Source organism: Hylaeus volcanicus, chromosome 6, assembly GCF_026283585.1.
Source record: "Hylaeus volcanicus isolate JK05 chromosome 6, UHH_iyHylVolc1.0_haploid, whole genome shotgun sequence".
In the NCBI taxonomy this organism is placed as follows: domain Eukaryota; kingdom Metazoa; phylum Arthropoda; class Insecta; order Hymenoptera; family Colletidae; genus Hylaeus; species Hylaeus volcanicus.
In genome coordinates this window covers 21893888-21919014 of record NC_071981.1, presented here as the reverse complement: position 1 = coordinate 21919014, position 25127 = coordinate 21893888, and the positions used below count along the sequence as shown (strand labels likewise).

The following is a 25127-nucleotide window of genomic DNA, read 5'->3' as shown; positions in this document are numbered from 1 at the left end:
CATTTTGGAGAAACACAGCATCGAGACAGTGTAGGCACTTCGTAGTAATCTCGTCACGGACCGTATCTCCCCTGTTTGTTGTTACAAATAGCATCAATGCCACGCATAATCTTGATTTTCTATCAGTCTTCACGTACTACTATAAACATAGGCTGGGTTTGTGAATGAAGATAAGGCATGCAATTCCAACGATTCACCTTACTCGATTCAAGATTTGCTCGAACGATTGCACGTATTGCATGTAAACACGTGATTCGTATGTGGTTTTTAAATTATTTTATCGCACTGTCATCGTCGTCCATGTGGAAAAATAGAGAGTTCTTCGAAATAAACGAATCGTTCCCTTTAAAATCATTTTAAATCGCCTTTTCAAAGTTACCCCTCCTCTTCCGATATTCAACTTCGTATAATTACACGAACTGTACAAAATTATACAGGCCGTAACAAATTGATTTAACACTTTCAGCAATACCTCACCCGCGTGTACTACAGATAGTTGTTTCGGTATCCTTGGCAATGCTTATGCAAATGCACGACCTCGAGGACTTTTTCTCGTCCAATCACACGTCCCATTCAATGTTTGTTCGCGAGCGTGTACCTTTTCGTCACCCTTTCCCTTCTGTTTCCTTTTCTCCCATGTTGTTCCTTTCTGTTTTCAGTCAACATGGTTGTCAGGTATCTTAAAATGAACTTTCACCAACACAGGAGTATGTATGGACGTATGTATGTGATTCATTGTGTCGGAAAATTCGCCACAAAGCACCCACGTGACCCAATCTCGCCTTATCACGCCTTCGAATTCGGTTTAGACTCCGTCCAGAAATTCTTAGTCCCGCGACTAGCTGGTCCACGAGCTGCTGGCAAGAGAAAGGGGAAAAAGCCACGAGGGGATAAAGTGCGTGTCCCGTAGGAGGCGCGGCGCTCAGAACGGAAAGAGCGACCGATGGCGAAGTCTCATTGAGGTCTACATCCGCCGCCTCGTTGTCTCGCGCATTGATAAGGGGGGAGGGTTTCTGTTACAAGGGGGGATGCTGCCCGCTCTCGAATGTGTCTGCGACCTCGCTCGGACCTTGAACGCGCTCCTTAGCCGAGGCGTTGCGAGCGGGACCGTGAATTTTAAGGCCGATTCACACTTCCTCGGCGTGTTTACTCGACGCGAGCGTTTCGACATGCCCCACTCGAGGGTTGCCCACCTTCCAGCGTGAAAAAGAAGCGCGAACGGACACCGAGAGCTTTTCCTCTTTCTCCGAAAGGTAGTTCTGTTTGTCGTGACCAAACAGGAATTTATCCCTTTTACCACGGGTCTGTTTTTTGTTTACTCGCGATACTGAGAGTTAAGCTTGTCTTGAAACGACAAAATTTATTTTCTGTGCGAGACTTTTAGATTTCACGATGTTATATTATTCATTTGTGGTGGTCGAGGGATCTTTTGGCACTCTTATTTTTCTTATATTCGTTGCGAGTTGTTCGAAGCAGCTGATCCTAATTGATACCTCGACCATCGGTCCATCGAAGCGATCAAACTCCTATTTAAATTTTTAAGAGCTCAGCTTGGACTCCTCTGCCAATCGCTGTACGCATAATTCAACCCTTTCTGATTTCGTATGGATTAAAACGTATACTCCGATCTCTTCAACCGCACCGCTACCCAAGCTTCGATTTCTGGAACATTTTCACTCGTCGCCTGTAAGAGATCCTGGAAAAGGGCAAAGTTCGGTGTGGTCGAGACGAACAAAGTGCTTTGTCCGGGAGTGGGCCGATCAAGTGTGAACCGAGCTTTACGTGTAGTCTGTGCCTCAAAGGGGAGGAGGAGGCCTGGATACTCACGGCCGTGGTGTGCACGTCCGTGAGGGCGTCCCGGAGGCTAAATCCCAGTCTGGGAATGTAGTGCGTTTGCCCAGGGACAGCACACACGGCCGAGTGGCAGTCAAGGGTGGCCTCGAGTCGGGCGCGTCCGCTGGAACGATTCCTTTGAGAAGACAATGGCCGACATCGGGCCAGCCGATAATTGAATTCCGAGTATGAACGAGCTTCGCGTGTCGTTTTATGCCGCGGCTGTCGATCTTTCCTCGAGTCCCAGTTGTTCCTACGCCTCGATCGAATCGGAGTCTCGCTAGAAATGACAGATGCGGGGCGAGAGTGGGCGCGATCTGTGTGCGTATGTACCGCTTTATATCAATCATTTTCGTTACCTAAGTGCCGGTGACGCTCGTGATATTAGAATATTTTGAAATTCGTATGAAAATAAGGGAGGTTTGAGTCGTCGTTTCGGTGCTTTCGTAATTGTTTAAATAGTACGAGCTTCCAAAAGGTGATAGAATTTTTAATTGGATGCGTTGACATAGTAGTTGCTATAGAATCAGGACGTAAAATAAAACTTCTACTTCCTGTTTTCCACCATGAAAACGACAATAAACGTAGAAATCACTATACGTAACGAAATCAACCGTGGCTATAAAATTCGAATGTTAGAAAACATGGTTTCCTACGTTGTAACAGTCGGGGGTTAAGTTCCCGCATTTGTTTTCCACGCGCAGAGATGACGTCGTTGCCGTCATCGGGAGCGATTCTCGAGGCGAAATTATGCGAATCCCGGCTAAGGTAAAAATAGCGCGCAAATAGTAGAAAAAAGTGATCTGGAAACGAAAAACAGAAATCACGAAAACAACCCGGCGCGTCAGGATAATACCGTCGTTCCGTCAGAATAATTCTGACGCTCGCTCCGCCTACGTCCGAACTTCCCACCCCGCTTAACGGGGGTGCGCGTGGCAACTTAATACCGGGATGCATCGCACGATGCAACGGTAGCAGCGGTGCCCGTGTACGCGGGGGCGAGCGCAGATCAAGGGGGAAAGTTCACGATAGGTGACGAGAGGTGAGACAGGTTGCGTGGCAACCGACGCCCACGAAACGCCACGCGCCACCATCTGCCAGGGGAATTTGGCGTTGGTTGGTGGCACTGCTTTGTTGGATTCTTCGAACCCGAAGAAAGGCAACCCCTCGCGCTCCGTTCAACCCCTCGCGGGGCCAATTACGCAACCGTGGCCCACTCGTGGACTAATCCTCGTGATTCACCTGTTCGCTGCCTCGACGCTCCAGGAAGTCCCAGTTCCTCTTCCCCTGGATAACTATTCCGATCGAGTTACTCACGCACTTCCATATCTCTGAATAAAGAAACGCAGGATTCGTAGGATTTCATTTTTCACGTTTCAAACGCTCGCTTCCATTTCGTAATTGGAGTTGAATTTCAGCGGTAGAGTTTGCAAAACTCCTTTATTCTTCGGTGTTCGAAATATGCATATTTGATTGAATCCAAACCGGGAAGCCAGATTATGATTCTATATAGAGTGCGCGAATAAGTGCTTTCCTCGAGTTCCGAGTGATACGCGTAGAGCAAAGAATAATTGTATTTACTTTCGCAAGTATTTCGAAGCTAGAGAAATTATTATTGTTTCTCATCATTTCATATTTTGACTCCAAACTAAAGATTCTTCAAGAATAATATTTGTTGACCAAATTATTAAGTTCTTCCTACGATCGTTTAGATCGTTTTTACTTTGTAATTAATCTAACCGAGACGCATTAGTAATCACGCACTCGAATTCCCCCTTTTTCCCTGATAAAAATCGCTTTCGAAACTCTCAAGAAAGAAGAGAAATTTCCTTTTTCAACTACGCGAGGCTCGTTCATTAGAGGATCGAGTTTAAACCAATTTTAGAAACGCAATCGCATCGCCGCGTTCAAGGTACGCTATAGGACGAGCCTGCAGCACTTCCCGTCTGTCTCCACTGTTAATCATAGGCAATGGAACTTTACCCTGAACCGATTACTTGCTGTTTCTCACGATCTTCGCTCTGTTTAATTGCGCGCATTAATCGTGTTTTTTTTTTTTTTTTTGCTCGCAACACGTCCTTTTCCAACGAACCGCGCGACACCCAGCCAACGGCGAAACAATGATTAACAGCGACGATTTCGTTTTCAAAAACAAAGGAGATCTCCTCTGTACGTTCGGAGAGCGCTCACCGTCGCGATTCGATCAATTTCGTTCCGCTGAAGTGTTCCTTGTTTTGCGCGAAACCAGTTTCAGCTCCACTTTCGATCGAACTTTCAATTTTTCTCGTTTCTTCCCCCGATACCATTATTTATGGCACCTTCTACGTTTCAGCGGCCAGCTTGTAACGAATGCTAATTTATAGTCCGCGTTGAACGATATCGGGTGCTCCGGACCTAATAACAGCATCACTTTTTTCTTTGATATCAAATGCGGATATTTTGGAAAGGAATTTAATCTTTTTAGCGATCAACTACTCAACTATTAATGATCACAGGGATCGATAAATTTGATTTAAATTTAATCGAATAAGAGCAACTCCGATTTTCTATAAATGCGAAGGTTTTAGAAAGTGATCTCCAATCTCCATTTCTCCTTCAATTTTATGTTACTTTTTCAGCGCAAGACTGTACCGAAAACGCAAAGGAAGGATATTAGGGATATCGCATAAATAAGAGACAAATATATATTTTCTGTATAATTCACCAGACAATGTTTATTCAGACGACCTCACAACTCCCAAGCGTACAAAATGACGTGCTCACTGGGCAATATGCGGGGCTGCGTGTTGTGTTCTTGCAATGTAATAGAGTACACTTTCGATATTTTGTTTCGTTTCCTTCGATATTATTACTTTTTTTGTCTGCATGTGTTTCTCTTTATTCCACCAGAAACAACAGCTGCTTGTGTCCTCCTTCTTAATGGATAGAGAAATATATCATACTTTATGTATCGTTTACTATAATAATCATTATGTGTAGTTTATGCATAACAAGTATTACGAATATCAACGCTAGTTCGCTTGCCGGGGGGGGGGGGGGGGGGGTCGGGGGCGGTGGGTGGATGGGCGAAGGGTAGGGCATCTGGGGAGAAGAGGATTTTATCTGTGGGATTGTGCGGGATGGGCCTGAGCGACGGGAAAACTGGACGAATATTGGGCCGCAGGATTGACAAAAAGATGTTTTCGTTACAGTTGGATCGTGAACAACGGACTCGGGTTGACACGTAAAACACGTGCGACAACATGGATATGGTTCTGGCTAAGTCTTCTAATCGGGATATTGGCTAAACGGCGAAGGAACGGAGGGACATTGTTTCCAACTCGTGGGACAGCAAGAAGGTTTTTCTTTTCCTACGCGGAGTCGGGAGCGATCAAACGAGTCGAGGGAGAACGGTGATACACAGAGCGTTTAAAAGGGAATGACATTTTTCTTCTCTTCCGCGAGAGTACAATAAATACACAGATTGTTTCACTACAAAGCTTGTTTCGGGGATGTGTTGTTCGTTTCGAGGGGATCCGACAGAGCTGCGGCTCAAAGTGGCGAGAAAACGGTTTTTCATTTTTCCGGGGTGCCCATTGAGCAATTCCTGTTTACATTTTCTTTTTACGTATCTTTGCCCTACGATTTGTCCTTCGTCGAACGAGTTATTCCAGGCTCACTTGGCTTTTTACTTTATTATTTTTTTTTTTTTTTCGTAATGCTACGGCGTTTTCATCGTTCTCTTGTCGCGCTTGCGGTGTACGTACGTATGTATTACATGTATACGGTATGTGTGTCCTGTGTGTCTGTTTCGGGGTGTTTTCAGGTTTCGTTCTCGTCACGGATTGTATTTCATTCTTTTTTTTTTTTTACTTTTTTTCGCGTTTCTCACCTGTACCGATATCCTCCCGGCTGATCAAACGGGGGAGCGCAAAAGGGGGGCGGGGCGGGCGTCTCAACAACACGTCAGCGGCGGCCCGCCGCGTATCTTCGTTTCCTTTCTCTCATTATCTCTCGTTTACCTCTTTCTCGCAGAGTGTTTCTTTTCTCAACAGCAAAAAAAGAAGAAAAAAAAACCTCGTCCACTCGCGACACCTACAACCTAGTCTTACGAATTTACTATTTACATTCCGCGCCGGATCTAAGTTGCACGCGACTTCTCTCTTTCTCGCACTCTCTACCTTCTCTCTGTATCCTCTTCTCTCTTCGTCGTTCTCTATGCTTTCTCTCACTCTCACACATACGCGTACGTTCACTCTATCTCGCTCTCTATCGCTCAAACGTTGACTCTTGTCTCGTACCATTTACATTTTCTCTCTCTCTCTCTCTCTCTCTGTTGCTCTCTTTCTTCACCTCCAACGTCTCTTATCACCCGTTGTTCTGACTCGATAAAACGCGGGTTCTGTCTGTCTGTCACCCTCTGTGTTCTACGATTACCTAAGGTTTTCTCGACGCGAATCAGAAATCGGATAGACCGTTTTGGTTGGTTCTCGGCTCGTTCGCCCGTCAGAGAGGCACGGACACGCGGGTTCGCGATTAAAGGTACGGTTGATTGCAAACTCTTGGCGGAGGGGGGGGGCCGCGGCGGGCCGTGTCAGTCTCATGTTAACAAAACGTTCGTTTTCGTTTCTTTCTTTAAAATGATCGCGACAGCGCTCGCTGTTTTTCCTCGTCGCGCTTTTCGTCAACGGAGTTGATCGAAAAGCGCTTTTCTCTTCGTTATTTCTATGTGTTTTCTTTTTTCTTTTTATCCTCGTTTGCAATGCGATATATTTTCATTTTTTTTTATTTTTTTTTTTTTTTACTTTGTTTGCCCCGACTCACTTGCACAAGCACGCTCTCACGCGTTTTTACCATTCGTTCTTGTTTCCTGGTCGAATCCATGCACGCTCTCTCTCTCGCACTCTTTTTTGTTTGTCCTCTTTCTCTCGCACACTCGTGTTTCTCTTTTCCCTACGCGCACATACACAAGATGATAACTTTTACGATTATTATACCTTACACATGTTACAATAATATTAATTACTTTTATAATATTCAATAATTATAGTAGAGTAAGATGATCGATGAATGAGGTGGAGACTGTACAGGATGCGCGATTTCCATGATTATCACATGTAGATAGATTATTAATTTCTGTAACATTCAATCTTTCTCGTCTTACTGCTTCTCTCGCCTCCTTGTTTTTACCGTTCGATAACGCTATCGTTCCAGACGAGTCTCCGAATAACGTCGTTATCGTCGTTGGGTGGTAGATAGGTAAACGGGGGTGGTAGGTAGGTAGCTTTCCTTTAGGTGGACAGGTAAATCCTACACGGCACTGTTTGCTCCCGGGAACGGCACTGATCTTTCGTTACTCGAGCGTTCGTTCCATTCGTTCGGTTTTCGTCCATTTCCGGTTTTCACCACACCATCTTGGAGAACGGAAATAATCCTTTCATAAATACGACACGGAGGGGTCGTGTACGCGAAGGAGGCCTGGACGTACGGTATTTCCGCCACCTCCTACCGTCTCTCTCCGTCGTGTCCCGCGCAATTATCGATTAATAGTTTAAATTAATAAATTATTTGGTTTATCACGCGCTCAGAGCGTCCTGGCACTTTCATACTTGTCTCGGAAACGGAGGCCCGCGCGGCTCGCGACACGGACACAGAACGACGGATATATGCTCGTCGCGCTCGATGGCCTCCGATGCGTCCCAAAAGAGAAAAAAAAATAACGTCCCCTTTTGGCAGGGTTACCAACGCTCGCGAGAAACTGCTGCTACGTCGCGAGACCACTACGCCTCGAGGGACAGAGCTTTGCAGGGTCCTACGAGCGGCCTGGGCGACGGGGACGGCGACTTCTTCGACAGGTTCAACGGCTGCTGGCTGTCGGCGATGTCCACTTGAAGCTCCATCATGTTGCTTGGGCAACCGGAGAGCATCAATTTCGCCGCCGTGCTCGAGGTGGGCCTTGGACTCGTGCTCGTACTACTCGTCGCCGCCGCGGACAGATACCTCGGCGACGAGGCAGGCGAGTTCCCGAGCATTAGATAGTCCGAGGAAGACTGCTGTTGATGCTGCTGCTGCTGCTGCTGTTGTTGTTGCTGGTGTTGCTGCTGCTGCTGCTGTTGCTGCTGCTGCTGCTGCTGTCGGGCACCGGTCGTCGTCGTGATCACGGATGTGGCCGGCCACCTGGTCGTGGAGTAGCTGCTGGTGGCGCACTGAAGAAGACCCTGGGTCCCTTGGGGCGAGCGCGCGGTCATCGTGGTTGTGGAAGCGCATTGCTCCGCCGGCGATGGCGACGCGGCTGGCGACCTGGGGCTGCTCTCCCCGCGCATGATGTAGTTATGGATGATGTCCGTGCGCTTCATCTGCTCGGCCGTCATCCGCGGTCCTTCCATCAGGCTCCTCGCCAAGGTGGAGTGCGTGCTGCTGAGCAGACTCGCCGTCTGCGGGCACTGGGGCGGCATTTGGTTGGAGGGACTTCGCGCCGGCGGCGAGGTCAGATGCAGGTGCAGCTGGGATTGCGTGTGCTGCACGATCACGGCTGGCTCGGCCTCCGCGCTGTCCTTCTGACGCAGAGCGCGAAACTTCTTGTGAGGCTTGTACGCCTCGTCCATCAAGGAATTGGTGTCGTAGAGCGGTGGCGCTTGAAGGACTCGCTTCAGCACCGGCATGTCCTCGACTTCTTTGTCCTCGGATCGTGGACTGGAGCAAACGGAGGTGGGCGCGCTGCTCGCGCTGCTGCTCGCGGGTTTGTCGGGCTTCTCCGTTCCCGACTCGATGCCGCTGTCGCTGGGAGAGTCCAGCTTGCGGAATCGCGGACACTGGGGCGGCTGAGGTGTCTTGGACAGGGACGCGCGATGGAGTTCGTCGTCGCCCGAGCTCGTGCTGCCAGAGTTCGCCCGTCGACGATGAGGACAAAGACCTCCCGCCAAGGTGGCCGCTAAAAGGGGCGCACTGGTCGCGTGATGTCCGCTGGGAGGAGCGACGTGGTGGTACTCCGTCAGGGAGGCGACCTCGCCGCTGCAGGTGCTCTCGGTGCTGGAAACGCTGCCCAAGGGACTCTTGACGGCCTCGTCCAGGGTGACATCTGAGGCCGAACCCCAGGACGCGGGTGGTTCCTCCTCCATGGGCCAGTGTTGCTGCTGCGGTTGCTGAGCGTTGATCACGTGTTGCGTCTGTTGTTGCTGCTGCTGCTGGTGCTGCTGTTGGGCCTGCATCTGCTGCTGCTGCTCGGTCATCTTGAACGCCAGCAGTTTCTCCGAGTGGAGGGTGTTCAGGGTTCTCAGATCTGGGATCTTCTTCAAAAGCTCCCTCAAGATATCGGGATGCTGAGGATGATTTTGAGCCAATACGGTTTGAAGAGCGTTTCGCAGCTTGTTGTGCATACGCTCGACTAATTCGGTGTTGCGAAGCCCTGGCCTGTCCGCGGCGATCACCACCACGGAACAGAAGAGACCAAGCTCGGCGTCGGACAGTCTCAGCGAGTTCACCCTCTCGGCGAAATCGAACATCGAGTCCATGAGGAATCTCGCGTTGCTGCTATTGTGGATGGACTCCCGTTTGAGCACCTGGCCGTTCAGACAGATCATGCTATTCGTCTGGGCGTCGAACATGCAGGCCAGTCGCACGAGCAACACCTCGAACACGCCAGCCTTGAGCAACGTGACCTGGTCGTCCTGAGCCAGCAGGCTGAAGCCAGGAATGCGTTTCGCGAATTCCACCACGCCGCGAATCGCCGGCGAGAACCTCTTCGAGAAGTCTTGGAGCAGCTCTTGCTGGCCAGTCAACGGTTGCGGATTAGGGTTCAGCGGGCATGCCTGCAACATAAACGGAGAGACCGTCGCGATGAGAACGAGCTGTCGTCGAAGGTCGTCGACGTCGTCTCGCGAGAAACGTGCCAGACGTCCGTCCTTTCGGTCACGGGAAACGCTCGGACTTCCTCGTTTCGCGGCCCGCTCGAGGACGTCTGGTTCGATTTCCGCGTAAAACCGACGATTCTATCGAAACCCGATTCGCGCTGACGCAAGCGAGCGTAAAAAATCAACGTTCGGAAATATCTTTCGTCGGACATGCAAACAAAAGGAAAGAAAAAGAAAAAAGAACAGACAGGAAAATCACGAAAGTAGCAGAAGAAAGTGTGGATTTCGAGTACTCACCAAGGTTGGCGGACACGCGGTGTAGTTGGGCGTCTCGCGAGCTCGGACGAGAATCGGTGCCACTTTGTCTCTGGTGAAGTCGCATGTGTCGAGGTGAGCTTGCACAACGGTAGCGAGGAGCCGTTGCTCGTCCTCCAGCTCGGCGGCTACTGCCTTCTCTTGAGAACGGCTGTGGGAGCTTTGCTGCATGGCAGCCAGAATCCTGGCCTTCTCGCGCTTGGGCACACGGCCGAATCGCACCGCTATAAGCAGAAACGGATGTCCGATGGTTAGACGGGAAGAGAGCAAGTTCGGTCAGTGGTAAGCAGAACGAAGGACGCGTCGATGAATAGTTAATGCGATCAATGGATGAATCATGCAACGGACACGGCGGCGTATCGCTCGGGACGACCTTCGAGCGCATCGGTACTCGCGTGCGTGTGTCGCTTCGATCCGGAGTACGCGGAAAGAGAAGACACGAGGCTGAGTTCTCCACGGTCTTGGAGCTCGCACCTCCGTCGAAACTTATCATCGCACCAGATACGTTTCGTGCGACGGGCCCAGGGAGAAGAAAAAAAAAAATCGAGAGGGGAAAGCGCACGACTTTCTCGCATCGGAGAAATGAAAGTACGGCTGGCTCGGCCTCGTACTACGAATCCACCGATAGAAAGTCCCCGCGTGCGCAACGCGGAGGGTGAAAAAAAGGGAACACGAGCGACGATCAGCAATCCGAAATCGCGAACGCGAAGGGTCGCTTGCACAGAAGTAAGGGACACCTACGTGCATTGTGGTAGTTGACAACTCCGTTGAGGATTCCCTTCAGTATAGGTAACTCGTCTCCCATGACGGTCGAGGAAAACGCGCGATTCTTAACCGCGTCCCCCTCTGCGGCGCTTAGCTTAGTATCGAACTGCACAGGGCACGAAAAAACTATTTTCCCACAGGCACAATCACTACCGGTCGTCTTTCCCCGGAACCACGTATGGCGCACCATACGACCGTTTCGTTTTCTCGTGTACCGGTCTGATTCGACGATTATCCACGCGATAGGTTCGCTTCTCTCGGCTGACCCGCGAGTCACTCCAGAATTCGTAGCGCGGCGTGCACGGCGCGCCGCCAGACACACGGCTGCTTCGCGAGGTTTCAAGAAAGGAGCGCGACAGTACGACGCGTGCAGACGCGAGACAGCATCACCGCCGACTGAGTGATGTTCCGCGGGTTGCGTTCAACAGCCCCTCCACTTATTCAGCCATCAACGACTCCCACCACCGGCCACGATTGTGGCCTTTGCCGAGCCTTTGGCCTTGAACTTGGTTTCAGCGACAGCCGCACGAGGCGTACCGCCGACCTATATATACTATATAGCGAGCGAATGTACGCGCCGAGCGTGGCGAGGGTGTGCGTACCTGTGTGAAACTCTGGCCGCGCGTATGCGCTCGTGTGCACGCTCGTCGCTTTGTGTTCGTGTCTGAATACGACGGTGAAAAAAGAGAGAGAGAGAGAGAGAGAGAGAGAGAGAGAGAGAGAGAGAGAGACAGAGGTCTCGTTGCCAGAGGTGACTCTTCCGTGCGCAGATGCGAACTTCCTTTGCCGGGGGTAAGTTACCCTCGACGACCTTGAGCAACCCCTCGCTCTGGCTATTTGCCCTGTCACCAGCTGCCGTCGAACGACTTATCCGTTCACGGACGATCGATCCCCCGCCGGCGGATATCGTATCCTCTCTACCGATGAGATTAACCCCCGTCGTCGACTACTCGAATCCTTGGTCTATCCACGCCAAGTCTAGGCGACGCGACAAGGCATCGAACGACAATCGCCCCCGTGGCTAGATCGCAACGACCCTGTCCGTGACCGCGCGGGTCATCGCGAGGTCGCGTTACCGACGTTACCGTACAACGAAGACGTGCTACTCTCTGTTTCGCAACGAAAGGTCGAATCGGAGTCCTAAAAAAATCTGATTCTACTCTTTCTCCGACGTCCCTCGCCGATCTCTGTGCACCCTGCGCCGTGAAACGACTCCAGATAAGACTGCTCGCGTCAGCATCGTGTGTACGAGGTACTATCGGAACAGCGACGGAAACGGAACGTGGGCTCCTCCGCGGGTGTCTAGCCGCAAATTGCGCGGCGGCCAAGACGAGCGCATCGGTTTGGCGGGACGGCTGGAGAGGAGCATGCGCCCGAGAGCCAGGTGATCCGCCGCGGTAGGGGAACCTCTCGCGGGCAAACGGAGTGGGGGGCAATCGCGAGGGGAACGAAGTTCGCGAGGTCTCCGCGCGGAGCGTAGCGCCACGCGACGGCGCGTTGTTGCTCGAGTGATAAAGAGGGGGGAGGGCTTCTCGACGAGGAGATCGAGCGAGTGGGGGCGTGAAGGAGATGATCGCGACAGTGTGCACGGGCTGGGAAAGGTGGGGAATCGTGGAAGGAGGTGGAAGGGTCACCGGGTACGTAGCGGCGAGTAGCGGTACTCTTTCTACGGACGTGAAGCAGCATGCAAGTCGGGCAATGCCCGACTATTGACCCCGCGGAGTCCACGTTGTCATCGCGAGGACTTGCTTCGCGAACCTTCGACTACCTTTGGGGCCGTACGATCGATCGGATTGTTCTTTTCGAAATACAGATGCTTCGGGTAGGACGCACGGATCGACGAAGCATGCGAGACTATTCGAAAAGCAACGTCTTAGAAAAAATGATACTCTCGAGAGAAATCGCGAGTTTTGTTACTTGACAAGCATCGGTAAAATATTGTTTATTGTTAAAAATGACGCTGCAGTCCTAAATGGTCCACGCGCGTTCCCCTTAACCCAGTACCGATGACTCTCGCTGCACCGCGGCCGATTTAGACTCCCGAGTGGACGGGGACGGTTATAGATCAGACCGATGTAGTCTCATGGCGAACATAGCCAGCCGATGCAGCCCGGGTCGTTGACCCCGAGTGGTCCGCGCGTCGATCGAATCCACCTCGCGGGTTTCGCGGCGAAAGAGGTCAATTGGGTGGGATCCGGCGATGATGTTTCGAAAAGAAAGCAAGCTCGACGAGGTCCGTTCGGGGGATAATCGCGGCTGCTTTCTCAAACAGCGAACTGGCCACTTTCGCCCATTGCGACACTCTTGCCGTGTCGCGGGGAGCAGCGTTACGCAAACGGTCAATGACCTGGCACTCTACATTTTAGAAACTACTCTTTCGGAGAAATGTGTTACACGACGGCTGTGTCCCAGGGGGAAAGCGCGGCTCCGAGGTGCGGTAATAAGTTTTTCGCTCGCGTTTTTCGCGCGACTATGCTTTTACGACGCTCGAACTCGCGCAAAAACGACACTCGACTCGAAAGGGAACGACGGCACAGGAATTTTCTCAAGCGAAGCGAAAGAGAGCTCGCGAGGATCGATCCGGAGGGTCGTGTTGAACTCTTCTAGATTCGCGTAGACTCTTCTAGACCCTCTGGATCGATTCTCTCGAGCCGTTTCGCGCGGGATGAAAAGTATGAGACATTTTGTAAAGACTCACCATCGCGACTCATGCCGACGGCGATGCACTTCTTGAGACGGCAATATTGGCAGCGGTTCCTGTTGATTCGCAGGATGCTGCACTGCTGGTTCTTGGTGCAGGGCCGATACTGTATCTTCTGCTGAATGCTCCGCCGGAAGAATCCCTGCGAATCACCAACGAAACCCTCGTCAGTCTGACCGTCACTGTCCGATGAGGACCCCGACGAGCAATTGGTCCCCGTGCGCGGGGTGGCCAGGTCACATTCGCACAAGCACCCCATTAATTCACCTGGGCCAAATTGTGTGCCGAGGTTTTCGTTCGCGGTAGAATCCGTAAACAACTCCCGCGTGCGTTTCGCACGCAGCTAAGCACTCGTTGCTCGAAGTCGCGTATCCGACGTGAATCTGTTCCGACGACGAACGTATAGAATCGGAGCGAGTAACTCGCGGCGAGTCGACGCCAGGCTACGGTCTCGTAAAAACCAGAAACTTTGTCACAGTTTCTCGCAGCTCTCACTGATTGGAACGCACGTCTCTCGGTTGAAACCACTAAACTCACCAACGTACCGATCGTAACTGTTCGCCAGTACGATCGTGCGAGTCGAAACGCGAGTTTCGGGCAGAGGGGGTAGAGGGAGGCAAAGAAGCAACCGTTTGTATCGGAGCTTGGCTGTGGACTGGCTCTTTCTAGCACAGAGAGCATAGAGCCTCGGCACATTGCCTCTGGCTCGTCGAGGTGGGGGACACTCTGACCCAATTCCCGGACGTTCACCCGCAGTTCACCGCGTGAAAGTGAGAGTCCCCCTTGCGCGCATTCGCGCTGGTTGTCTCGCTCTCCCGCACGCTCTGTCTCCGTTACGCCGCCTGACCCGTTCGCGCGCGCTGGCAAACCCTCTCCATCGCTGTCCTCGTCGGACGAACGCGTACCGAACGACCATAGAGTCTCGCGCGCGCTTCGAGCGCTCTACTAACGGGTTCCTTCCCTCCTCTCCCTGCCAGCTTTTCTGCAAGGAACCACCCTCCCGGAGTGTCCCGCCCTACCCTCGCCTCCTATTCTCGATACCTCGACCCCTCTGACAGCCACGAATAAACGCGGGAACCGGGAACCCCCCTACCCCCGCTTTCGCGCCACCCACACTTTTTTTCGGGGGGAGGGCTTGTTTGCTTTTCGAGAACCGTCCACCGACGATTCCTTTTCACTATTCCAGGTGAACGACCCCTGTCGACCACCTACCTCTACAGGGTACGTGGTGACGTGTTTATTCCCGATACTCCGAAAAGATCTGAAATTTTATTAAACGAATCTCGCGATATTTTCGTACACTATTTCCAGCGTATTCCTTCCATGGACAGCGACACGGACGATTTTAGTACCGGTGGACTCGAAACGAACCTTTTTCCCATCGGGTTCGACGACCCTTGTCAACCTACTACCACGGAAGGGTAGTAGGTATGCTGTTACTAGCGTGTTCTCTCGTAATCCTAGGATACAGATCGACGCTTTCGTACCACCGAACTCGAAGCGACCCCTTTGTCCACTGGGTTCGATGACCCCTGTCAACCTACTACCACGCAAAAGTTACTAGTTAATATACCTCTTCCCAAAAATAAGTTTTATCCTTGCATCGATATCCCGCGATATTTTCCCAATTTTTCCCGTGTATTCTTAGCATGGTCTCGACGCATCGTAGCACCGTACTCGAAACGACCCCTTTTTCCATCGGGTTCGACGACCTGTATCGAAAAGCCAAAGTATCGATGGGAGAGGACGGACGAGCTCTGTCATTAGGCGTGCGTATCGCGGTGGCTTTTTCACGCGGGAGCTTCGCTAATTGAGAATGGTGAAGGAGGTAGGTCAGGGCGGAGGAACTTCCCGGCCGCGTATCGGTCAACGACCTCGCGGCTCGGTTACGTAACGAACGACGCGTGGATCGTCGTCGTTCGTGCCGTTCGTTCGTTCGTTCGTTCGTTCGTTTGTTCGTCGTCGTCGTCGTCGTGGTCGTCGTCGCGTATCTTCAGCGCGATGTCAGCGAGGCGCAGGCGCGCGTGTATGCACGTATGCGTACGGAATTGGCGACACTCGTCGTCAAGTGACTCTCTCGTGACGTCAGACACGCGACCTCGCCTACCTCAACTTCGTGCACAGCCCGAGACGAGAGAACGATGTACCGTTGCACCTCCGCGCCCGGCCTGTCAATCGGTGCACGCGTTCGATGCAAGTCAATGAACTGTCAGCGTTGCCAATGTTAAGCTCTCCCGTCGTCGCGTTTCCGTTTCGTGTCGCTCCGACTCGCGACCAACGATACGCGCGCTTTCGAGAACTAGGAGATGGTAGGACGAGCATCGCGGGTTGTAGGACGTTTAGAATTCGACATGGGAATTCCAGGATCGAAGCTGCTACATTCGTCGTTTGATTACCAAGTCGAACCAGGAGGTTTCTCGTAAATGCCTCACATTTACAACTTTTCCCCATTAACGAATTCAATAATCTCTAACTCCTTTTTGGAAGTACCTATTCTCCTAGATCACCTTCTATTAACGAACGATACTTGTAGTCTCCAAGTTCCTTAAAAATCGAATTCGTTATCCGTTTCTCCTCGGGACTATTTTTAATCGGTGCGATTACTGCCGCGAAAATCACGCGAGACGCTTAATCACGGAGGACAAATTGTTATCGGCCGCGAGCTGGTGTCGCGGATGCCCGGACGAGGCCAGCAACCCCTGTTGAACCCCTTGGTTGGCGGGAATCCGGCAGCGGTGGGACTGGGGCTGGGGGAGGGAGGGTGGGGTTGTGGGAGAATGCGGTGCATCGATCTCTCAAACCGTGCATTCGCCCTGACGGGTCAGGGGGCGACCACCTTCTCGCGCTGCCACGACTTACGTTCGCCGGCGCACGCGCCTCCATTGTGTCACATCCGCGGAAAGTGCAAACGGATCGCTATCGACATCCCCCGCCGATCCTTCTCGGGGATCTCTGGTTACGCCGAAAAATACCGAAAGATTGAAAACCCGTGGCGATGAATCCGATGATTCCCTTCGCGGAAACTTCGTCCCGCTGATTCTCAACTTCTGGCAGCTTCGATCCGCTGCCAAGAAATTGGGAAACTTTCGAGAGAGCTGGGGAGAGTTCGTGGCACGGTTAGAGAAACGGTGTATGTAATTCGATGCTCTTCCGAAACTCGAGATCTGTCAAAATATCGACGATTGGCTATCGAGAGTCCTGGTCGCGGACTTTTGCGTCGAGATTTCTGAGTCGATTGCGAAACACTTGTTTACTGGAGTTCTGTTTCACTGGGTTCCGAGAAGGCTTAGTTCTTGGATCGGGGGAATAGAATGGAGCAGTTTAGTTGGGCTTTGAAGGTTCGAAATTGAGGGAAGATCATTCGATACTGAATTTTCTTTGTGTCGCGGAGTAGCAGAGATAGAGAGCGAGCGGCAGTGGAAGTGCGGACCATGCCTGGTTAGACGCCTCGGCTAGTCTTCGTAAGCCGCATGAATAACAAACGCACACGACTCGGGCATCAGCCTCTGCTTATTTTTTAATCTTAACACTGAAAATTACTATTCTCTGTCATTGATATTCATCTCCTAGTCGTCTAAACTAACCTCGATATTATGAACGAAATACCTACTTACTTAACATCCTCGTAAACAAATGGAAATAAAGATACGTTTCATACGCTAAACAAAATTACTTTTTAACGTGCCATCTTGACAAAAATTATTACTTGTTTCACAGACAGACTAAAACATTCGCTAAAGAATAAAGCAGAAATATCTCTCGATCGATAAATAAAAAACAGATGTAATATTTATCAATAATCTATCAATATTTTCGATAGTCGACAAAGTGAGTTTGCTCGCTGGAAGGGGTTGCGGACCGTCCGGATCAGACGTTACAGTCAGCCTTCGCGCGCCAGGCGACTCAGCAGAAACGACTCGACGCTGTCCACGATTCTTCTCTCGTGATTTTATAGGGAGGAAGAAACACGAGTCCCGAAGAGATATATCATACTGGGTCAGATGTTTCGGTTAGCCCTCGCGATCCTCGGGAGTCAGCAAAAATTTCTCGACAGGATTATTCATGGTATTGCAGGGAACAAAGAAAGATGAATCCTGGGAGAAATTCTCATATCGAGCGTTAGTCTTCAGAGTTCTGTGAGTGATCGACACAGAGGTGGTAGGGGGTTAGGTCCACCACACGAGCCACTCAACCAATCTAAAACTATACGACACTGTCTGCAGTTTCAATTATTCATAAATGGAGTACGGATGCATAGGCATTTATGCCATGTTATAAAGTACGGAGAAATCTATGAGAATGTGCATGGATGCAAAAGATTATAAACATTAACAATAACACACATGTTATACCGTTTAATAAATAGAGCAGTGTCTCATTGAAGCATGAATTTGCGTAAAAATCTGAGAAGATAGTACCAAGAAGAAAAAAGGCCAGCTTTAGTTCTTGGATTGTGAGTAGAATGGAGCAGTTTAGTTGGGCTTTGAAGGTTCGAAATTGAGGAAAAATTATTCGATACTGAGTTTTCATTGTTTCGTGGAGTAGTAGAGATAGAGAGGGATCGGCAGTGGAAGTGGCTGCGGACCGTGTCTGGTCAGACGCTAATATTACTTATATCCGTATTTCACTCGCAGGCATCACATTCCCCATAACCTAACGAATCCCGAAACGAGGCCCATCCTCCTTCGACTCAACCTAACCACCGAAAATCACGAACACGGCAACCTGGCGTCATCCCTTTTAACGCGAATTCCTCGGGTCCAACAACCTCGGGGTCGCGATGCCTGCCGCGAGTCACGTTCACCGGTTCGCTTTTATTTTCCGCGAAAGGAGCGAGTTCGGCGACGGTGCGGGTACGCGTGCATGTGCATCGGTGGATGCACACACGCGTGCACACACGGGGCACGTACACGAGCTGGTGTACAGATGTAGGTAAGGAGAGTGTGGGATATACACACGACGTGGTCGCGAGGCCAACGACCGGAGCGCGCGATTCCATCGTTGGTGGGGGCTTGTCGAGCGGTTCAGGAGGGTGGAGGGGGCGGTAGGGGAAGGTGAGTGTATCTGCTCCCACGGGCGTAGGGCGAAGAGGGGGGGAAGAGGACGAAGACGGAAAACCAACGAGAGAGAAAGAGAGAGAGAGAGTGAGAAGGTGAGAGGAGAGGAGGCAACAAAGAAAGACCAAAAGATGAAGAGGGAGAGGGAGGAGTAGCCAGCGATATCATGGCTCGGGGAGGGAGGAAAAGGGGGCAGAGGGGAGGACAGGACACGAAACGGAGTAACGGTGACGTACATAATGCGCGCGCCCGTGCTATGCGCATGCGCTCCCGCTCCAAACGCCGCCGTTCGGGGGCATTAACCGCTCGCGCGTACTCGCTCGCTCCGACGCGCACCTACGACCCCAAGAATTCGCTGCTCGCTCTGCTCCCCGGACGACGATGTATCGGTCAAGTCGATCGCCGAGGTCAGAGATGCCGATCGCTCGCCTAATCCGCGCGGAAAGACACCTAACTCTAGGGACTAGAGGCAATTTTCCGAGAATTGTTTCGAATCGCTTTAGCCTGCTTCTGGAGATTTCAGGAAACCGATATTATCCCATGTCGAAACGTTTTCAATACGTCGCGGATGATTTTGGATAGCTTCGTTCTGTGATAACGGCGAGCGTACAGTACGAATACCATAAATGAGTATGGGACATACGTATCTCTTTATAGTACGTATCGGAGTAAAGAATGACATAAAATGACAGAAAATAAACGAGTACTTTGTATTCGCTATAATTGTAAAACGAGGTAAATCGAAATACTGCATGGAAAAATCCAGGAATTGTAGAACTAACTTTATTACGAATAAAATTCATAGAAAGGCACGAAAGCTAAGGAACCAATTTTATTAGAAACAATTGAGAAGAATTGACACCTGACATTTTGGATAATTCTAGGACGACAGCAGAGAGTTCAGACAACTCCGAAATAGAACATGAGATTTTGATGATAGTCGGTGACACTGATCGAGAATCGGTTAAATGCAATGGAAGCGACGAGAAGAAACGGTGCCGTTGGCCGACCAGCTTTAATACTCTCGTTTGACCTCGAACAGTTCGCTGCTCTATTCCCCGGGCATCGATACCAGGGAAGTCGACCGCCGAGGTCACCGTTCGAACTATTTTCTATTTCCACCCATACCCGGTATCTCCTATGGATCTCTGATTAAATCTATCAACAGCGTTCCCAGTAAACAAGACAACGATCGTTTGATAAACGACTCGATATGTAGCCTACAAATACCGCCGATGTTTCTATCGTTTCTCCCGTCAGTCGCAATACGAGAATATACTAAAAGATGTATTTTAATAAACACGATTCACGCAGACTCCAGAAATCTACTTTTGGAATTCGACTCCGTCGAGCTTGTTATTATCTCCGAACGTCGTACCCGCATCTGAGACATAATATAAATGTTCACTCGAGACTTCCTTGCGGAGAAATTGAACTCTGAACGGCAATTGGTCAGCTTTGTAAAGATGACTAGGCTGGGCCTGTATCACTTTTATTAGGGGAGTCTTAAATGGTGTCGATAACTTCTTCAAAGTTTGGATATTTATTTATAGGTGACTCGGGGATATGTGTGCTTTTTTCCAACGGCGAAATACTAATTTCTCTGTTAAATATAAAAATCTGTTGCTTAGTATCCGAGCGTGTAAAGATTAAATTTAGAAAAAAAGAACTTCCCAAATCATCGAGACGAGCAACAGCACGTCACGCAAGGGACGCCGCCGTACAGCCAGTTTTTTTTTCTGGAGCGACCGAAATCGAAAATCCGTCGAAATTAAAACGGGACGGTCGATTTCTCGTTCGTCCAACGATCGTGCCGGTTATTGCCGGGTGTCGTGTTTCACGGGGTGGCTTTATCGGGGCGGCACAGAAGCGTGACGTTCGATTCCGCGCTGCTCGCGGCGGGGGCAGAGCGTTATCTTCGAGCGCTCCCGCTCTGGCCGGAGATACCAGCGTCGAGCGAACACCTACCACGATAATAAGCGGCTGACCCGATTCTAAAGTAGATGCACCGGGGTCAGTAACCCCAACCGAGCACCGAAATACCCGCGCAATCAAATGAAAATGAGATCACGACTCGTTACGACATCAAAAATGACGGTTAGCCGAGAGGGAGCGCGGAAGAGGAGAGTATCCACGGCGATACGAGGCGAAGGGGGGAAGGGAGGAGGGAGGCGAGGGCGAGGAGGATGCGACGAAGGTGGAGGAAAGAGCTAGATGGAGCGGAGGAACGGGAAGGAGGGGGGTACTCAGCGGGCGGAAGGGGGCACCAAGAGGAGGTGGAGGGAACAGTCGTGTGACGTAACTGGCTCGGGGGTCGACGACCGGAGGGTTAATGCACCGGTCGCCTGGTTTCAACCCTCCGGAAAAAGAGTCGACGCGTACCTCCACCGTTGATTGTCCCGCCGGGGAGATTTACAGAGGAACGTCGACGCGAAAATAAAGAGGAAAATCTCTATTTTTTTTTCGTCTCCCGTCGCGGTGCAACCCGAGCGCACGCCATCGTCCCCGTGTCGAGAAATTTCGGGGGATCGAGCCGAGTTTCGCGCGCAACTTCCGACCAGGCGCAGAAGTGCTCGCCCGGCGCGTCGATTTCACTCGAACGAAGCTGTCCGCTGATTCGAGATTTCGAGGAAATACTTGGAGGTTAGTCGCGGAAACGGCACTCGGCCAAGCTCTTTATCTTCCTCGACGAAAAGGTAAATAAACGCAAGGTGCTCGTATCGCGGAGCATCGGATTCGGAAGAGGCTTTCGTGGATCGTGCCACTCGCTCCATCGCGTCGGGATATGCCGTGCCTTTTATCGCGCCTTTATCGCGGTCACGTGATCGCGCCAACGAGAATCTCTCGTGCCGTAAAACTGAGCCCAGGTCAGTGACGCGTGCACGAAAAGTGTCGCGGTGGGGCAACGTCCCGATGAAATCTGGGCCGCCTAGCTCGAGTACTACTCCCTGCTGAACCACGCCAATCGGTTCCCGCCATTTTCGCGATTCGAACGTTCCTCACGAAAGTACGAGCGCCCACCATCGCGATCGAAAACACCTCGTCTCGAAAAAAGGAAACAGATGTACCGCATTCGCGATGTCCAGGTCAGAGCCGTGCGAACGAAAGAAGTTACACGGCTCGAAGGAAAAGTAGCTTGCGGCCGTCCGCGAGTCGCTATGGCGAAATAGTGCAACAGCGGTGCGACCGAGCGACCCAGTCTTAAAGATACCCAACACTCTTCCGCGTTCTCTTCCCTTTCCACGGGTGCCTCTTCCAGCACCATAAGACGGTCTCTACCGCTAGCGGCTAGGTCACTCGGCGACTACTCGTTCGGCATAGCGCCTGTTACGGCGCTGCGGCCATAAGTTACTGACCCAGTCAACCAGCTCGAGGCTCCCCCGATCCGGGGATCCCCATAGGGTGGGGGAGCCTAGACGGAAAAATTTCTCGGGCAGATATCATCGCTGGCCCGTCCAGTTCTCTCCGCGGAGGATCACAATAGAGGACCAGTCGCTCGACCAGCCTACCTCTGCCAGCGGGGGTTGCAACGCCAGGACCGGAAAACATTCGGACACTTTCTCTTTCTCGCGGTCGGACGCGATCATCTCTTTGGCTTTTTGGGATCCTGCCGGTCCACTCTCTCTTTCCTTTCGTCTGCTACTCGCCCACCCCGGAGCGACACGACCGCGGGGTGCTTTCCGGTTCTACGAGTGTCTGGACGGTCCAGGCATCCGTAGAATCGATTCAGGGAAAGTCATCGTCGTGGAGTTTTACTCCGAGAAGAGGAGCACGTCATCGATTCTTTGTAAAGATTTATCGGGACAAACATCAGAAGAGACTTCGTTAGAAGATACAAGTTCAAATTACGTTTGTGTTCGGACAGAAGGGAAACTAGGGGCCACGACATTGCTGGGTCGACGGACGAAGAAGATCTGCGAGCATCGGTGCCACGATCCATGACACCTGGCAGCGCCATCCCCACCGACGACTCCTGATTGCCGTGGAGGTGGCAAAGCGACGGAGGTGGGAGCACCGTTCTACCACCACCGCGAGCAAATTCGCGGCTTGTGCTGCCCCCACCAAACGTCTCCTTGAAGTCGCACAATGACGATCACGAGGACGTTGGCCTTCGCGGGACGTAATTATCGGTCTCGAGGAAAACGATTTACATTCGGTCGGAGATCTAGCGGGGAGAGATTTTCCGTTCACGCGACGAGCGTGGATGAATATTTTTAGACTAATTAGGCCGCGCTTCTCCAATCTTGAATACCGTCGCTTTTATTTAGAGAAATATTTGTTTATTTTTAGATTCGTTGGAACGCAGCGAAAATGTCTAAGAGATCGAAACTGGTCAATTTCGAGCGGAAGAATAGCGAAACGGGGGAGAAAGGGAGGGGAGACTTGGACAGGAAGTCGAACGGACGGATGTGCAGGCTCTGTTACGCGTACCTGTGCGAGCAATTTCCACCATCCCTGAGCTCGACCACACGAAAACCACCGGACACAAAGCGAAAGGTCCGAGGATCTACCTGTCCCCGACCCTTCTCACGCGTTTTCCCAATGCCCGAAGGTTATCAGGAATTGAAAGAATTCTCGTCAAAGAATTTCGCCACATTTCACGACGCTTCCTTTGCGTAACCGTCCGCGAGGCTATTGTCGGAAATCGACCCTCCTGCTACCCCCGACTTCCACGAAAATGCTGCGAGCTGACCGCGTATCCTGTTTCCGTGGATTTTCCCCAAGCTGCCCTACATTTCCCTTCCGAACGAAAAATATTCCTTCTTCGTTAAATAACCACGAAACGACCGGATCAGAAATGCTGATTCTCAGTTGAAATATGTGCTAATTTTCAGCGCAAAATACGTCCTCGATATTTACGAAGCTACGTCAGCCGGTACACTCGATAAAGGATCCTCTCCTCGACGATGGCCGAAAGAAAAGAAACCTTGGCGAGATTTTTAGTCTACCGAGAGAGGCTGCGCGGAGGTAACGTCAAGGATCAGTTTGAAACGTCTCGCGATTTCCGTGTAGACAAGGTCGAGCAGCGCTCGGTCGATAGCTTCTCTCGTAGCCTTGGGTCGCATCGTACATTCATATTCAAGCTCCGTTCACTTCCTGGCCACATGGCGTCACGGCGCGACATTTTCGATATTTTTCGTCGCGCTGCGTTTACTTTTCTCTCTCTCTAATTCCTCGCCGAGGGCGAACGATTCCACTACACGAGGAAAAATATCGAAAGCCTCGCGTTATTCGACCGCCACTCCCGTATTGCAGCGATTTCTGTATCCGAATCCAGGTTTATCCTGTCACGTTAATCGTATCAATCGCGGTGAATTTACTCGAGCAAGCGAAAACGGAAAGCGGCTCCGAAATTTGCTGAAACGGGGAGTCGCGTGTCGGTTGTATCGCGTTGCAAATTTTCGACTCACCTTGCAGCCTTCGCAGGAGTGTACTCCATAGTGAAAACCGGACGCCTTGTCCCCACAAACGCGGCACAACACGGTGGTCCCGTCGAATTCTGCAATGGAAGAGAAAAAGAATTACGCTCGGTTTCGCCGTAGGTGGTCGCGCGACGTGTGCACGCTCTCCACGTGGCGGAGAGCGCGCGTCAGGGAGAAAGGTGGGAGAGAAAGAAGAACACTTTCTCCTCTCTCCGAGGCGAGTTACAGCATCGCCGTGTTACAACTTTCTGCTTTCACTCGGCTGACACGCAGCTCGATTCTCGGTTCACGGTGATCCAACGATCTGGACCCCGTGCATTAACAGCGATCTAATTCTAACACGCCTAATCCGCGAGGCTCGATCACCCAAAAACGCGGGGGAACGAGACACAAGTGTCGTTTCGATGGGTCAAAGATTAGACGTCAGCTTCGAATCGTACCTATGTTCAATTCGGGCTCCGGTTTCGCCGACGAAACAGTAGAGTCCATGGTAGGCATGTTGGGGCTGAGATGATGGGGCAACTGGGCCACGTGATAAGCCCCAGACATGCCCTGAGAGACGCAGGACATGCGCGACGCAGCGAACGCGCGCGAACCATGCGACGAGATGTTCGAAATCGGCGATTCTGGTGCCGGGGACGTCGCCACTGTTGCCTGAGCACTGCTATCCGGCGTCAGGATCATGTTTGCAGTCGATGTCGTCGCGTACGAATCCCGAATAATTCAAAATCTTCGATCAACCATCCACTTGGCACGGCACTGCACTGAGCTGGGGACCGACATCAGTCCACTGACTCAATCACAAACTCACTGATCGATGTCACGTATATATCAAAGATAATCCCTCGTTCTCTATCTCTATATCTGGGTATCAGTTCTTGGTAACCTCCAACTCGAGCACAAATCCACGCGATAACCGGACAAACTCGTAGCAATCACTGTGAACGTCGAGTCGAGATCCTACCCAAAGCGAGGGCAGGTGCGTTCTGTGCCGAGCGATCGACACCTCCTCCGTGTTATACCGAGAGGAAGACAACCGGGTGTACACGAGCGAGGAAGGAACGAACGAAACGAAAGAGCGCGGATGGAAGGCAGAAGAGAGAGTGAAAGTAAGTGTTCGCTCGAGGGAGGTTCGCGTTGGTCTGACTGGAGTTCGGCGCTGCCGAGTGTTGGTTACCTGGGGGCCGTGCAGCCCTTACTCGGA

The 25127-nt window shown here is 51.4% G+C and overlaps 1 protein-coding gene across 4 annotated transcripts in view; it reads right to left on the bottom strand.

Moving 5' to 3' along the window:
- Positions 1–5667: 5667 nt before the first annotated feature.
- The window catches only part of LOC128877812 (nuclear hormone receptor E75-like), a 95787-nt gene continuing 76327 nt past the window's right edge, over positions 5668–25127 (bottom strand). For 2 of the 4 annotated variants that reach the window (XM_054125363.1, XM_054125364.1), the window contains exons 2-5: positions 23912–24000; positions 13441–13585; positions 9960–10201; positions 5668–9620 (exon numbers count right to left, since the gene is read on the bottom strand). In XM_054125363.1, coding sequence (XP_053981338.1) covers positions 7593–9620; positions 9960–10201; positions 13441–13585; positions 23912–24000 — 2504 coding nt within the window. In that variant the 3' untranslated portion in view covers positions 5668–7592. Of the gene's footprint in view, positions 9621–9959; positions 10202–10718; positions 11380–13440; positions 13586–23911; positions 24001–24363; positions 24945–25127 lie in introns of those variants that run through there. The other 2 variants (XM_054125362.1, XM_054125365.1) reach the window with 2 other exon arrangements.